The sequence below is a fragment of the Lonchura striata genome, chromosome 3 (assembly GCF_046129695.1).
Source record: "Lonchura striata isolate bLonStr1 chromosome 3, bLonStr1.mat, whole genome shotgun sequence".
NCBI lineage: Eukaryota > Metazoa > Chordata > Aves > Passeriformes > Estrildidae > Lonchura > Lonchura striata.
The window spans coordinates 78,288,581-78,304,998 of NC_134605.1; the positions used below are offsets into that span (position 1 = coordinate 78,288,581).

The 16,418-nt window shown below is 36.5% G+C and overlaps 1 protein-coding gene across 2 annotated transcripts in view; it reads left to right on the top strand.

The window, feature by feature from the left end:
• Positions 1-16,418, top strand: part of RNGTT (RNA guanylyltransferase and 5'-phosphatase) — a 169,530-nt gene that overhangs the window by 13,376 nt on the left and 139,736 nt on the right. For both annotated transcript variants that reach the window (XR_002466815.3, XM_021545647.2), the window contains exons 5-8: positions 3,852-3,927; positions 7,114-7,363; positions 13,022-13,131; positions 13,895-13,996. Coding sequence is in view for 1 of the 2 variants with exons in the window: in XM_021545647.2 (XP_021401322.1) it covers positions 3,852-3,927; positions 7,114-7,363; positions 13,022-13,131; positions 13,895-13,996 (538 nt within the window). In the remaining variant the exon portion in view is untranslated. The remainder of the gene's footprint in view (positions 1-3,851; positions 3,928-7,113; positions 7,364-13,021; positions 13,132-13,894; positions 13,997-16,418) is intronic.

The window sequence follows — 16,418 nt, forward strand, 5'->3', positions numbered from 1 at the left end:
GGAGCTGTGGAAATCAGCTACTCAGTTGCCATTCTTTAGAACAGGGCCAGCTAAAGCAACTTCCTCAGGACTATGCCCATTTGGCTTTTGACCAGCTTCTAAGCTTGGAGACTCCACAACTTTTTCTGGCAGCCCCTCACAGTGTTTGTTCTTACAATAAACAGGTGTTTTTTTTCATGTTGAAACAGAATTTATTGTATTCCAATCTGTAGCCATTTCTTCATGTTCTGTTGCAGGATGTGATACTACTGAGAATTTTTTTTTGAGTGCTTGAGAGAATTAATTTGGTCACATTTTTTCACCTAGTTTTCTTTTAGATATTTGCTTACTTCTTTTTTGCACACAAAACGCAGTTTGTTTCGATGCTCTTGTGGTTTAACTCCAGCCAGCAGCCAAACCCCACACAGCTGGTCCCTCACTTTTCCACTGGTAGGGCTGGGGAGAGAAGTGGAAGGGTAGAGGCAAAAAACTCATAAATTGCGATAAAGACAGTTCCAAAGGGAAAGCAGAAGCCATGCACACAGGAAAAGCAAGGAATGAATTCCCTGCTTCCCATGGGCCGGTGGGTGTTCAGCCATCCCCAGGAGAGCAGGGCCCCATCACACCCAGCAGTGACTTGGGAAGACAAATGCCATCACTTTGAATGTCCTCCCATTCCTCTTTCTTCCTCCTACTCTGTTCACTGAGTGTTCTATGGTCCGGAGAATCCCTTTGGCCAGTTTGGGTCAACTGTTCTGGTTGTGTCTCCTCCCAGTGTTCCAGGCACCCTTAACTTCCTCACCATCTTGACAGCATGAAAAGCAGAAAAGGCCTTGTCTCTGTGTAAGCCCTGCCCAGCAATAACAAAAACATCTCTCTGTTATCAACCTTGTATTCAGCACAAATCCAAAACACAGTCCCACACCAACCACTGTGAAGAAAATTAACTCTTGTTTCAGTTGAAACCAAGACCTGTGTGTTCATCTCTGAATGGTAACACAACTACGTGGTTTAAAAAATGAGGAACTGCTAAATGGGAATGATTGGAACCAGTCACCCAAAGTATTTCAAAACTTACACCAGAAGCAAGATATTGTTAGTGACTGATCCCACTCACTTTTCTTTTAGCAATTCCTTGTTTTCAGTCTCCTTTTGCAGTTCTTCCACTGGTCCTCCAATAATACTTTGGAACTCAAACTAGTGGTTATGGTCAGCAATTTATTTAGTGCATGGATACCATGGTGATATCCTATAAGTAGCAGACCTATTTAGTTGATGTTTCAACTTATAAAATGCCAATTTTAGTGTTGAATCACTAACTTTTTATTTTTGATGAATTATGGAATTTTTTCCCATTATTTAGATGTTGCACCTCTTTAGGGGAAAAACGTAATTTAGAAAGAGCCAAGGAGAAAATAGTTGACTAAATGTTTGAAGAACATGTTGTTTAGGCTTTGATAGTAAAAGAAATGTTGGAATTTTCCATTTTCTTTCCATGAATTACTGAAATTTGTCATTTTGGGCACTTGTTTCCTCTGACAGAGCATCAGAGGGACTGGTGTGGAGGATGTTTATCAAAAGTGAAAGAGGTCTACAGCAGTGATAGTACTGTACCCTGTGTGATCTTTCTCTTCCAAGCCATTTGGTCTCATGCTGAGATGCTTCTTATCTTTGTCATGTGTATAAAATTATTTACTTAACCTTCTTGGCAGCAGTAACAGCTGCAAGGCTTGTATACAGTTTTGTTCTCAGTGTCATAATTAGATATGAAAAGAGACTGAAATGTCAATGTTAAGTGATCAAAATTTTCAATTCATCTAGAGCAATATAGGAAGGAAACTATTTTTGCAGCATGAAGGACAGGATTATGCCTGCCAACCTTATTAAGGATGTGGCATGCAAAAATTTTGCTTCAGCAGAAGACAAAGGAGAAATTATAGTTAGGAATAAATTATATAAGGAAGCAAAAATCCATTTAATTTGATGCAAGTTACACAGTTTTTAGTATTTTTAAATGGTTAGAAATTAATAAAAAAATCAATGATAATTTTTATCTTGCTTTATCAAGAAGGGAGCCTTAGTGGGGCAGTCACAAAACCCGATCTTGTTACAGTTAATGCTTACTTTTACCCACTTAAAAGTTGGTTTGTTTTTTTTTTCATTGGTCTACTTTTGTAGGTACTGTGGTTCTCCAGTTGAAAAAGTTTATACCTCAGTGTAGAGGAGTATAAAAAAAGATAGATATTAAATTTTGTTTGAATATGCATCAAGTGAATTGTAACTAGCCTTACATTACTAGCTGTGGTAGAGAAATGAGCAAATTAATTAAAGCTTAAGTGGCTTGCTTCATGGTGTTGTGTTCCAGATCTTGCACTTGGGGTCACAACAACCCCAGCTAATGCTGCAGGCTTGGGTAAGAACAGCTGGAAAGCTGCCTGGCAGAGAAGGACTTGGGTGTGTTGGTCTACTGACCATGAGCCATCAGTGTGCCAAGGGCCAAGAAGGCCAGTGTCCAGTAGGATTAGGAAGTGATTGTCCCTCGGTACTTGGCACTGGTGCTCAGGCATTGACATTCTGGAGTGTGTCCAGAGAAGGTCAACAGAGTTGGTGAAGGGTCTGGAGCACAAGTCTTATTAGAAGTGGCTGAGGATCTGGGATTGTTTAGCCTGGTGTAAAGGAGACTCAGGGGTGACTTTATAACTCTCTACAACTGCTTGAAAAGAGGTTGTAGCCAGGTGGGGATTGGTGTCTTTCCCCAGGCAACCAGTAACAGGACAAGAGGAAATGGTCTTAAGTTACACAGGGAGATTTAGGACATTAGGAAAAATTTCTTCAGCAAAAGGTGAAGTTGTCAAGCAGAAGAACAAACTGCACAGGGAAGTGGTTGGGTCCCCATCCACAGAGGTATTTAACAGCTGTGTAGATCTGGCACTTAGGGACATGGCTTAGTGGTGGACTTGGCAGTGCTGGCTGGGTTCATGGTTGGATTCAATGTACTTAAAAGTCTTTTCCAACCTAAATAATTCTATGATTCTATGGTAACAACTGAAAAATGTTAAGAATAATTGCTCTTGATGTTAGTGGAAACTTTAATGATATTTATAATTTTAAAATAAGTAGGAGGAAGAGGCAACATCTTGCCTGAATCCTTCATGATATTTTTAATATACAAGTTTTGAGGCTGGTCTGCTTATCACTAGATGGTGCTGTTGCCTTGAGAGGAAAAAAAAATTCAATGCATCTGACAGTGTATCCCTCCTTTCACTGGGGGATGAGTTCAGTAAAAAAAGAGTCTGAAGACTTAATTCTTTTTTTCACATTGAAAATATAGTAATTCAAGATAATTATACTGTTGTATAGTTCTCTTTTTGTACTTTTTTTTTTTTTTTCCAAATTAATGTCTGGTCTTAGCATGGTTGTAGCGAATTTGAGATAGAATTATGGTCTATTGGCACCCCTTTCAGTTTTGAGGTAAGGTAATATGAGTATGATTTTTTGCCTGATGGTATGAAATGAATGTCATGCTTGCTGAATTCAGTAAAAGCTCAATTAATGAATTTGATTATATTGCCTTCTGACAAGCATTTGAGCAGATTTGTGAATCTTATCTGTATTAACCATATTTCAATGACATTAAGTTAGTGCTCTTGATTGTGATGATTGACCCTTGCTGCTACTAATTTGCAGAAAGAGTGTAATAAATTGCCTTTTAGGCTTATGTGCCTTATGTGGTCTGTACTGCCATGATGGGAAAGGAGATAACCTTTTAACGTTACAGATGAAGGTGGAAGGATCTAAATCCACACTTTTGATACTAAGTATGTTTGTTAAACCACTTGTAAGTGATTGTGCCCTTTTCTTGTCTTTTCTAGGTGTCCATTGTACACATGGTTTCAATAGAACTGGATTTTTGATCTGTGCCTTTTTGGTCGAGAAGATGGACTGGAGGTAACTTTGTATGTTAGTTCCTGGGGATTTGTGGAATGTGGCCAAAGGGTTCTTCAGTATGTTTCACTCATTGTCCTACAGCTATGCTAATGTATTCACTACTGCTTGTTTTATAGCTGCCTAATAATCTTGAGTAAACAGCCCATATTAACATTTTTGTATCATCCTTTGGTAGCTTAGCCTGTTGCAGTCAAGAATTCCGGGTCTGGTAGGTCAAAAGTCAGCTGTACCTGCTGTGTGTGGGCCTTAAGCAGTGTATGTATCATATTGTGTCTCTTTCCCGTGACATGTCCCACATTTTTAGTAAGAATGTAGAGTTCAGAGATTTCTGAAAGATTTTTTTCCGTACATTTTCATCTTTTTCATGTAGGCATGCATGTAGGTTTTTGGGCTTTTTTGAAACCTGAAGAGATTAACTAGAGCAACAACAGAGTAACATTCATACTTCTGAAGGATTGAGGGCAAACATAGCCTTTGTTTTCAGCTTGTTTGTTGACTAAAGTCTACAACAGACTCACCATTATTTCCATGTTTAAAAACATTTTTTCCTTCATACAGACTAATTATCTTTTTTAGATAACATTAGTTTTAAAAGAAACCCCAAACCCAAACAATGCCTGTACCATCCTGTTGAACATAATTTATGCATAACTTTTGTTGTGTAGTGTTTACAAAACACTATTTCCTTCTTGACAGAGTCCTGTGAAAGTCATGTTTCTTGACAAGCCCGTTAAACATTCTGATGATATTTCTAATTTGTGGTCCTTTAAGTGAAGAAAATTCTACTACTGTTGCAGGATTTTCTTGTGACTGGACATACAGTTGTTATGCTTAGCATACATGTGCAAGCTGTTTGCAAAGAATTGGGTCGTTGCTGTCTGTTAGTAAACCTGGAATAAAGATATTGGAGTAATGGAGGTGGAAAACCTTTAGTAATGGGTGGCTGAATCTTCACAGGTTCCTAGCTGTGTATTGGAAGTAGACACAGACACAAATGGCTCTATAGTATGATTCTTGTTTTTCCTATGAATTAGAAAATTTGTAATCTTTTAATCAAACAATTTTAAAGTAGCATGCAAGAATTAGACTTAGAATTGATCCTTTGTTCTGAAGAGGAAAGGGACTTGAATCTCTTCGGATCTCCTTTTATGTCGCCTCTCTTTTTCAGACCTTGGTGGGAAGAGCCTTAAAACTCAACAGCCATATCTTATTTTTTTTTTTGCTTTGGGTAGTTAATTGTATCAAATTTGTTAATCTCTGTCAGATTATTTTAATAGAACATCCAGATGTCCCCTGGTAGGAAAAAATGTCCACAGTGAAAGAAACAATTTTTGCAAGATGCTGGTTAATGCTGAGCATTGTATCAAGATAAATCTAATTTGCTGTTTCATTCTTTAAAACAAGGCACTGTTTCTTGCTAATGAGGAAATAAGATCTTCCTGGTGGAAAAATCCATCTGTATTCATTCCTTAAGCGTATGATGTAGGAGTGTTGCTGCTGTATTGTGTACAGTGGGATATGTTTTATAGTTAGTTTAGGGAATGGCCTGAAATCTCTTCAGCTTTCTGACCAGTAAGGTCAGAAACTTACTTGATTCTCTTTTCAACAACTCATTTTTCCCAAAAACTGCTGTGTTTCTAGAACCTGGAAACGTTGGTTTTTTTTCAGCTAGGGTACTATATTTGAAATCTGTGCCACCCCTTTTGGCTTTCATTGCCATTTATTCTAGAAGATTATAGAGTTCTTCTAATATAATCAGAAAAAAAAATGAGCATTTTTCAGGCCCCATAACTTTTGGTTTGTTTTGTCCTTTCAGTGGCATTCATTACAGAAGATGTGAAACAAAGATAGCAAAGTAAAAAATGTCTTGTGAGAAAGAAATTAGGAGTCTTAGAAAACAGAATAGGGAAAAAAGGTCCTTCTAAGTAACTCAGGCTCTTAAACTGTCATTTTTGAACTTATACTGTGTAATAGTGTCACTCTGGAGAAAGTCTTGTCTTCTCCTCTTTCAAAGATCAGAATCAACCTTACTGGTTCTTAGACACTGTTTCTGTCCATTCTGGAAAATTTGCCTCTTAAAGTTCTCAGGCTCTATTCTATACTGTACAGGTCAGAAAAAAAAAAATTGAATTAAATATCTGTAAAAAAAAGGTTACAGGGTATAGTATCTGCTTTTGTTTCAGTTTTAAGACATGTGCTTGTCAAGAAGCCTAACAGGGACATCTCTCTGTTTTTCTGTTTTTTCCTCTCCCCTATATAGTAAGATTTTAAAATGTTGATTCTTGGAGCTTTACTGTTCTTCATAGCCATGATAAATGGAAGACAGAATTATATCCAATGTTTTTAGTTAAACATTTTCATAGGATCTATGAAAATGGCAGCAATAAAACCCTTGTGGTGTGCTCACTGTTGTGTTTTGGAGAGTTTTCCACTTGGCTGGTAAAGATGCATGACTCTTAGTTTTGGTTTCTAATTTTTTTGTGGTCCAGCCTCCAATTTATTTGAGCAAGATTAAGTATTAGGTGCATAGTAAAAGTCTTGTGAACCGCAGTACTTTTATAAGAAACGTCTGGAAAGAGAAGTAATTTAAAAAGATGAGGGTGGTTTTCCCCAGTATGGCAAAACCTCTAATGAGAGGAAAGACCTCCTTCTCTTAGCAGAGAAAAGGGTAACCATATTTTCCCCCAGATGGCAAAACCTCTAATGAGAGGAAAGACTTCCTTCTCTTAGCAGAGAAAAAGGTAACCATATTTGAATCTAAATATTTGCATTTTTCTCCATTAAGTTTGTTGATATGTTTCTTTGGTCCTTTTTGTATTCATGCAGTCCTCAGGTATTTACCTGCATGTCACCCATTGCTTCTCTGTAGCAATAAAAAAAGTTTTATCTGTAATAAAACAGTGATCAGCAACGTGCTAGGAGCTGCAATAAGGACTGAGAGCAGCTGCAGTTACTTGAGAACATTTGCAGTGCCCACAAAGTTATACAGAATCTTGTGCAAGAGCAACTGCTACCTGACTGATCTAAGCATGGACTTTAAAATATAAGGAATGTTTTTGCAATTACCACTTCAGAATTTATATTGATTCTCAGTCCCAATAATTCTTACATTTGGTAAAGCATGACATGAATAAGACATGTAAATTAAGCACCCAGAGTGATTTTTATTTTTTTTTTTTTTGACAGTATTGAGGCTGCTGTGGCTACTTTTGCTCAGGCCAGACCTCCAGGTATTTATAAAGGTGACTATTTGAAGGAACTATTTCGTCGTTATGGTGATGAAGATGATGCACCAGCACCACCAGAGCTTCCAGAATGGTGCTTTGATGAAGATGAAGAGGAGGATGATGATAATGGTAAAACTGGAGGCCCAGAATCAGAACCCGGATCATCAAGCTCTTCCTTTGGCAAGAGGAGAAAAGAACGCCTAAAACTGGTAATTGTGATTTGAAATTTAATATTCAAATTGCCAAACATAATTTCATAACCCATCAGTTACCTCATTCTACATTCTATACATGTGTCACTGCTCTTGCAAATGGGGACTGGAAGCATTGTCTGTAACTGGAAAAAGTTGTAGACATGTAGACTTTTTTGTATTTCCTATGTGAACCGTGCTCTTTAATATTCAGTGCCTCAAATATTTCACTTGTAAAAATGATTTTAAAATTTTCTAATATAACAATTTTTTTTGATTTTTAATTACTCAGTCTCTCTTTGAAGATGGAATGTTATTAGAGTTGGATGGAAGCAGCTCTTGTTTTTTGTAGTCATGTAGATGAAATTCATAATTTTTAAAATTCAGTGTTCATTTTGGTAAATAGTCTTTCTTTGGGAAATTTTGTGTGATTGAAAATCGGATTAGCAAAAAGCAATATGAGCTTAAAAAACCCAAGGCAGCTTTGAGATCATAATGTGTTCAAATCTGTTTTAGCTTTGTAAGAAATATAGCTCATTACTTACTGTAATTCTGACATACATCTGCATAATTCCAATTAAATGAGTTACTGTAGTTACCATGATATGGAACTAATACTCAAGTACAAAGAATAGATTTGTATCATCTGAAGACTAATGACTCGGTTCTCTTCAAATTTCTGACTCGCTTTTTTTTATTTGCAAATAAAGTAGGCTAGACTATTGCTGAGTGCAAGAATGGTTTTTTTTTTCATAATACTGAATTATATTTTTACTTGTGTGCTGAGGTGTGTTTGTTTGCAAAGACTTGGGAATCCTTATATTGAAATAGGCTGCAAAAAAGCATTTTGTTGTTGCTGCAGCTGGTCAACAAGGTTTACAGGTGGAGTATGGAAAATGTTAACCTGACAGGAGTACAAAATCCACTCTAAAGAAGCAAGATGAAAATTATCCCTCATCTGGAATAAAAAATTTCCCACACTGTAAAGACATAGTAAAAGTATATTCATGGGGTATTATGACTTCCTCCATTAGCCTTGCTGTAAAACATTATGTCTAAATATTTTTGGTGGGCTGGAACCTTAAAGTTTTCTGATGCGCCTTCTGATGCATTAGGAACTGAGGTGCTAGGATGAATTACAATGACAGCCTCTTTTCATCAAGTATAAAGCTCAGCTGGTCTATATAACAGGAATGATATTGGCTTCCCAGGCTTTTTCTTGTCTGCCACTATAGTTTTATTGAAAGCTGGAAGCTAAATTATACGAATAAGCATATTAATAACTAAAAGTTAATTATGAGTTACCGAATTTGTGAAAGAATCATCTAGTTAATATGCATATTCGTATAATTCAGTTTTGCAGCTCTGAAGGAACATTCTTTGACACGAAGAGGAGGAACGGGCAGAATTCTTTACCCTGGTTCTTGGCTGGCAGATGGGACTGCTTCTTAACTCAGTAGAGATGGATATTTGTGATTCCTTGTAAATATGCGGTCTACAGGGGGAGTGAGTATCAGGTAAATACCTCTTGCTGAGATATTCTTATTTTACTGTCTAAAGGGCTACATTTTCAGTATTATGTTGGTTTCCTGCAGCAGATGTTTCCACCTTTATAATTCGTCTCTTTCCTAAAGGCTAGGGGTAGGCAGTGTAAAACTAGAGGTAGCTGTAGTGATAGCAGTATTCTGAATTTTTCTCATTTTGACCCATATCTTTGTGGAGATAGAAGAAAAGTTTAATAATAGAGGAGGAGACTGCTCCCAGGCATCTTGCTAGGATAATGAATAGTCAGCAACAACTGCTAGCTAGCCTGTGAAATGAAGTTAATATGCTGTCCATTTCAGAAACTGATGTGAGAAACTTTACTACAGCATTTTTCATTAAAACTTCCATATTCTGATGTCAAAAAATCTTGACAGCTTTTCTTTCCTACACTACAGAAGGTGTTAAGAATCATTAGAACATAAAGCCATTGCAGTTTCCTTTGTCATTACCTGAAGGAAGTTGACAGGTACCAGGAAATCTGCTTGTTGCAGTCTGAGGTTGCCAAGTTTTGACTTTGTCAGTGAATGCAGTATTGATTGTAGCATCAAAACAACATTATTAACTGACACTTAGAATCTCACTTCAGGAAAAAAATATTTCATTTTGCAAATCGGACAAAAAGTTGTAATTCTGAGCCAGAACCTACAAACCTTTCATGGGTCAAATGGAACTTTTACTGTTCATTAAGGAATGTTGTCTCTTCTAGTCCTTTGTAAGTTGCATTTTATGGGGTGTTTTATGCAGTGCTTCTGAAATGAAAGGTGACATCTTAAACAGTCTGGAAGAGATGGTGGCTGTTAATGATTTTCTAAATGATTTTGAGTATAGTTGTCTTGTGGTCATCTGTGAGACAGAAGGAAGCAATTAAACTGATTTGATGTAATGAGGATAATATTTATTAGTTAACTATCACAGTACAATGATTCAAAATATTAGTGACTTGGAGTTTTTCTGCCTAACCAACTCTTTTTTGTGAAGTTTAACCCTTGCACTTATTTTTCTGCCTCTGGGCATATTGAAAGATATGGGAAAAATACTATTTTTTGATTTGGCAGCACCATTTTATGTGCTTGAATATCAGTATAATTTCCTCCTTCTCCATGTTAAATGCTTATTAGCTCACTTTTTCATTATAGTCTGTGTTTTTTGTTCCACTGACCTTTCTTGTTATTCTTTGTATTCTATCATGTTGACTCATGTTTTCCTGATGCTGTGGTTCCTGTAATTGAATGCAAGCCTCTATTTGAGGCCATCCTAGTAAGGCTTAATAGGGAGAAATTAATTTCACATGTCTTAAGGCTAATACTTCTGTTTATATATCTCAATATAATTGCCTTTCACAAGGCAGAACAATACTAATTCAGCTTTTGGTCTCTTGCTGCTTCCATGTCTTTTTCTCTAATTATCTACCAGTATGTGTTTGTATAATTTCTTATCCATTATTAAGTGTAGAACTTTGTTTATGCTGAATTGCACAGTGTTATTTCTAGCCCATTTTTAAAATGAAGGATAACACTGAATCTTAAATTACCATCCCAGTCTATATCCCTGTTACTAAAGTCAGAGATGTCACAAAAATAAGAATGCTAATAGGAAGTTTAGTGGAAATAAATTGATTATCTTATGACTAAACCAGACCCTGCAGATTCTTTCATTTTGTTAATGAAATGCTAACTCCTCTGAACCTGGTTTTGAAACAGGTTACACTTCTGGTATATGGAAGTTACATCTGCCCCATGTTTTCTGAGTTCCTCTATGAGGACAAGATAAGCAAGTGAAAGATAAACAAGGCAAATGCATGCAATGCCAATTTTCTGAAGCCTGCTTCATTATGAAAACCAAATGTTTAGTGGAGCACCTTTGCTATTGAGTGACAGTCAGTATGATTTTGTTTTCTTTTTCACTTTTACATGCCAAGAGGCAGTTACTGTGATTTGGTCTGTGTTTCTAGGTATTAAATCTAAGCTGATAAGTGTAACTCTCTGTCTCTCACTTCCTTCATTTTAGAAGATACCTCTTCCTGACATGTTTTTGAATGTTTCTTGCCTTCTGTGAGGCGGTCTCTGAGCATATTGGCATATAGTCATGTCTGAGTAGCTGAAGACAGCTCTCACCCAGGCCTGGCGATAGTTGCTAGGGTCAGGAGGGTGTGTGTTTGGGGCTGTTCCCACTCACCCACTCCTCCAGATGGTGTTTAGGATATGAACCAACACAGGATGATCCACATTGGCACTTCTCCTTCAGCTGAAGTGATAGGTGGAGAAATTCATAGCAAGTGGGGCAAGGTTGATTAGTACAGATGGTGTGAAGGTTGTGCACAGTGTAGATACTAGTGCATGTAGTTTCCTTGGATCCTTTTGGGCTTATAACTCTCGGTTTAGTATCAGTGCTGAGGAGTTGATGTGCTCCTGGTGATCTGACTTCTCTGGAGTCTCTGCACCATGGTCTCCAGTGTCCTGTTTCCAAAGGCACTGGTATCTGAACAGTAGGGAAAAACTACGTGGGTCTGGCTCAGTTTTAGCACCTTATCCAAGGAATGTCCTCATGAAACCTGGAGTGCTAAGTTAGCCAAGCACGAATACCCAAGTGACTCACCTTGTTTTCATAGTGCTGTGCCTTAGTGATTATACTTGAAGCAGATTATCTGCAAGAAACACTTTCAAGTATGGATTTTGTGTTTATTATTTTTTCTTTTCTGGAAAATCTTTCCCGTTTCCTGCCTGTTACTTCAATTTTAGGAGTTGTACTGCCATTACACTCTGCCATTATTCACAGAAGCAAGGCAGAACCATCTTCCTTTGTTTCCTGGGGCTCTTCACCACTTATCAGAATTCAGGCTGTGCTGCTGGCCAGGCACGAGTAGCTGTCTGCCTCTCACCCACTCCCCTGCGTGCTGTTGCGCCGGCTGGTGCCATGTAAATTGTATGGGGTGAATGACACACAGAAAGTCTATGGAGCTCCAGGTAGTTAAGATTATGAATCAGTATAGTTCTTTAGGATGTTCTCTTCTCAGAATGTGATTTGATGATGTGACTGAGCCAATCTTAACTAACTGCAGGCTGTACTGGAGACTGTGGTCCTGCTTTTCCCTGCTTGCCCTTTTGCTTCCCTTGTGCTGTCACTAGTACTGAGTTATCCTATGGTGAGCTAGCTTAGGATACTGTTTTGGCAGAAGATTATCAATTTATGATGTTATTTTTGCCAAATTAGTTCCTAGATTTGCTCAAGTGTATAACACATAAGTGCCACAATGCATGGAAAAGCAGAGGAGAAAAATACTATTCCTTTCATGAGTGGTATGCAGCTGGATTTCTTAAAACTAGTTTCAAGTGTTTTAGAGAACAGGCATGAGATACTTGTATTTTCACATGCAGGGTTCAACAGGTGAATAGTCATGGTTTGATCTTCTTTGTGTGCATTGAAAATTTATTTGAGATTCTGTTGAATTAAGTCTGGTTGATTTGAGATCTCCATAGAAATCTTTAATTTTGTAGTTTTGTAGACCTGATGGCTTTCATGTGTTCTGTTATGCAAGATTTGTTTTTATTCCTCTTGACATAAAACTTTTTTTAAAATGTACAAGTTATTTTAGAGTTTTATTTCCAAATTTTTTTTTTTTTTTTATCTCTACATAGGCTTTTCTGGGGCTTTCAGGATAGCAGCTTCACTCTAATAACTGGTTTAGATTGAGAATAAATTATAAAATATATTTACACAAGTATTTTGTTACAAATCTGCTGTTTATATTTTCTCTTTTAAGTTTGTCCTAGATCAATGTTCCTGAGTATTAGCTAAGAGTAGCTTAATATTAGCTTAGAGTATTAGCTAAATGTAAGCCTCTAAGTACCAGCTATCCCTTCCTTTTGTCTTATCACTATTGCCTTTTTTAAATTATATTTTTTCCTCATAAATAACTCATTTAGTTCCTGGGTTTATAATATGGCTCACCTGTGAGCTTCCCGGCAAAGTTCAGCTAATGTATCTTGACATTTGGGGGTAAATCCTTAAGGAATGTTTAAGCTAGTATTGCTCTAGAAGGTTGTGAAAACAGTATTAATCTTCTATTGACATATTCTGATTTGATTTTATGAGGGTTTTAATACTAAATTTTAATTTTTTTTTTTAATTTAGGGTGCAATTTTCTTGGAAGGAATAACAGTTAAATGTGTGACCCAGGTGACAACGCAACCAAAATTAGGAGGAATACAGCAAAAATGTCAGCAGTTCTGTGGATGGGAAGGGTACGAGAATATTTAGAACTTACTTATTTATACTATCTAGAAATAAGTGTTGTATGTTGCAGAATGAAAATTCTCATTGTGAAGATGAGGAAAAAGGTAACACCATGGATTGTTTATTAAAAAAAAAGCCTCAAACGCACTTGGCAGTGAAAATCTTGCACTGCACTATGAAAGAAAATGATCAGTTTTTAATGTTAAGAATCAAGATTCTAGAATTACTTTTCCACTGAGATAACAAAATGTTGTTCAAATTCCAGATGTAGCATAGTCCAGCTATTTGTGTAAAGCTTAGTTCTTTCTCAGCAGTAGATTTATTTATACCATTGCTATTACACTTTAGTATAGAGTGTATAATACTTGTTTTTATAGCCAACTTGGATTTGTGTCCAGTGCTAATGAAAATATTGGTTTTAGTGTCTATGATTCTGAACTTATTCATTCCAAAGTTGGTGATCCACACTGCTTCCTAACTTGTTGATGCTTATCGTGCCTGTAATTTTAAATTTAAATATATCTTTCTGCGAAGTTAAAACTTTGAAGTTCCACATAATTTAGTGTTTTGTCATAAGCAAATAACTTTGTTCTTATGAGATAGACTTTTGACTTCTATTGCAAAATATTTTATTGGAGAAGACATTCTAAATCAGACTTAACCTGGCATCAAGTCTGGTATGAGATGTGACTTGAGTCTGATGTGAAAAATGTATTTACTTGTGTGACTATTTATTGCAGAACCATTAATAAACATGGTTCTTTTTATTAGGACTGGATTCCCCGGAGCACAGCCTGTTTCCATGGACAAGCAAAATATTAAATTTTTGGAGCAGAAGCCATACAAAGTTAGTTGGAAAGCAGACGGCACCCGGTAAGTTAATTTTAAATGAAAAAGCAAAACACAGTAAATTCGGTAGACAGTTTGTATTTTCTCAGGAAAGTGAATTTGCTTGTACAGAGGGCAAAGCACAGCAACAAAACTGGCTCCAGAGATTAATTTTTATTCTGTCTTGGTACCCAACATCTGCTGAAGTTTGTGCCAAGTTTCTTTCTGGCAGCTGTTTTACACACTGACTGTTAAAGGCAGGTACCTTATTCTTCATAACCCTTGCCTGTCTGTCAGTCATGACTTGCCAACAAAATCTTAGAATAATCTTACATAATAGTGAGAGTTTGCTAAGGTGAAGACTTAATTTATAAGCAAAATTAAAACTTCTAATTGATCCTTCAGAAGCTAGGTAATATCAGAAATTTTGTAGGGGTCCTTTTTTAAATTCATCCTGTGATCCTTTGTTCGAACATGTAATTCATGTCAGCTAAAGAGTCAATAATTGTATCTTCCCTCACCAGTTCTCTTACATTCATTGCAGGGGTGCCTTTTGTTAGTAATAAAGTATATCCTAATTTGACTTATTGGACATATTCTAAAGTTTTTCCTGAGTTCTTTATTTTGCTAGGTTGTTATCTTTAATAATAGAATATCGTAGGTAATGAAAGTCCTGGAGAATATGGGGAATTGGATGTCTTATGAGAATTGCCAAGTGGCTCCACATGGAGTCAGTCAGGATTCAGCACAATTCAGCCAGAACTAAGCTGTCTTGTATAAAAAGCCCCCAGACCCTTCAAGTGTCTCTCCTCTGTGGAATTTGTGCTTCAAGGGTCTATTAGCTTGGGCTGACCATGGTGTGAAAAGTTAAAGTAAGCTTGCAGTCAGTTTGGAGTCCTAGCATAAAGAAATGTGTGGGAATAATTGGTTTACTAACACTGGCTGTATGCACAAGCCATGAATATTGCAGTGCAGGTATTCTCAGGGTGGAAAGTTACAGCAGTGGGGTTTTGGGAGGTCAAGACATATTCTCAGATCACTACAGGGCAGAGGGCATTCCAAAGCTGCTGACCCTGAACAAATGAAGTCAGCCAGCTTAAACTGACCTGAAGAATCTTTGTCATATCCTATGTTACTAATTTAGAAAACTGATGTCTTAATGTAATATTCTCATTTTCTTACTCAGATGTGTGGATGGGATGCCCATGTTCTGAGTACTAAAGCAATTATACAGAATGTAGTAGTGTACCTGGAAGACTGTATTTTATGAAAGAAATTGAAGTGTACATGTAATTTCTTGTTGAAATTTTCAGTATTTTGAGCATTCTATCCTCTGTTTTTAGTTTTAGAATGGTGGGAAAACAGAATGGAGGACAAACAAAAATGAAGGAACTAAATAGCTCCTTTAATTTTTTTCAAAACATAATAACTGGTAATAGATTATGAAGGTACACAGACTGATAGGCATATTCAGAGAAGAAAATGGATCTACAGATATCCAGTGTTAATGAAAATCACCTTAAGTAATATGAAAGAGAGATTAAAGATGAAAAGCTGATCTATTATTTGGACATTTAGACACTTTGCATGATATGTATCCTAATCAACAATGAAAAATTATGATCATTTTTACATTGGACATGCTTCGAATTATTTAGTTGTTCTCCAGTGATCCAGACTCCATATGCAATTAAATGGATTTTCATTAGTTATTCTGAATGCTTCTGTTGACAGGCATGACCTTCTTGAATTTAATATTAAGACATCAGTTAGTGGAGACCCATTTATGGATCCCCTGTTTGCATTATCTGGAGATGGAACCTCTATCATCAAATATCTCTGAAGCTATCCTGTTAAAAGTGGTTTAGATGCATCAGTCTAGACCTTGCCTATTAGAATATTATTAGGCTTGCATGCTTTTTTCTTTTGTTGATTTGTTCTCTCTCTTTGCTTAAAAAGCACTGCTCTTTTGTCGACCCTGTTGGACTTAAAGAAAAGCAGATGCATAACTAATAACTTTCTGTAATACTTTCTCACTGAGATAAAACAGTTTTATTTTAGCTAAAAGCAACATTTGCTCAACATAGCCAAACTTCTTAAATGTCACAATTTGTTAACTACCTGTATTTGATTTCTTCAGCAGTAGTTTTTCCTAGAGGTTTCATGACTGAAGCATTTTTTGATGCATTCTCTTAACTGATATACAGTGTAAGTGACTTCACTAAGGACTTTCTACTTTTCTTCAAAAGCATTTGCTCATCCTAGATTCCGATTAGAGCTAAACCTTATCTTTTGTTTTAAGAGCTGTTGGTTTTGGTTTTTTGTGGTTGATATTTTTTTTCTCCTTTCCCCATTGTTTGGGTTTTTTTTCCCAGTGGCAGAATTGTGCATGTTTTTTGGGTTTCTTAGCATTGTTGTATTTTTCTACCCATAATTTTAGAAAAAGTATTTCCCTAAATAAAAGGGC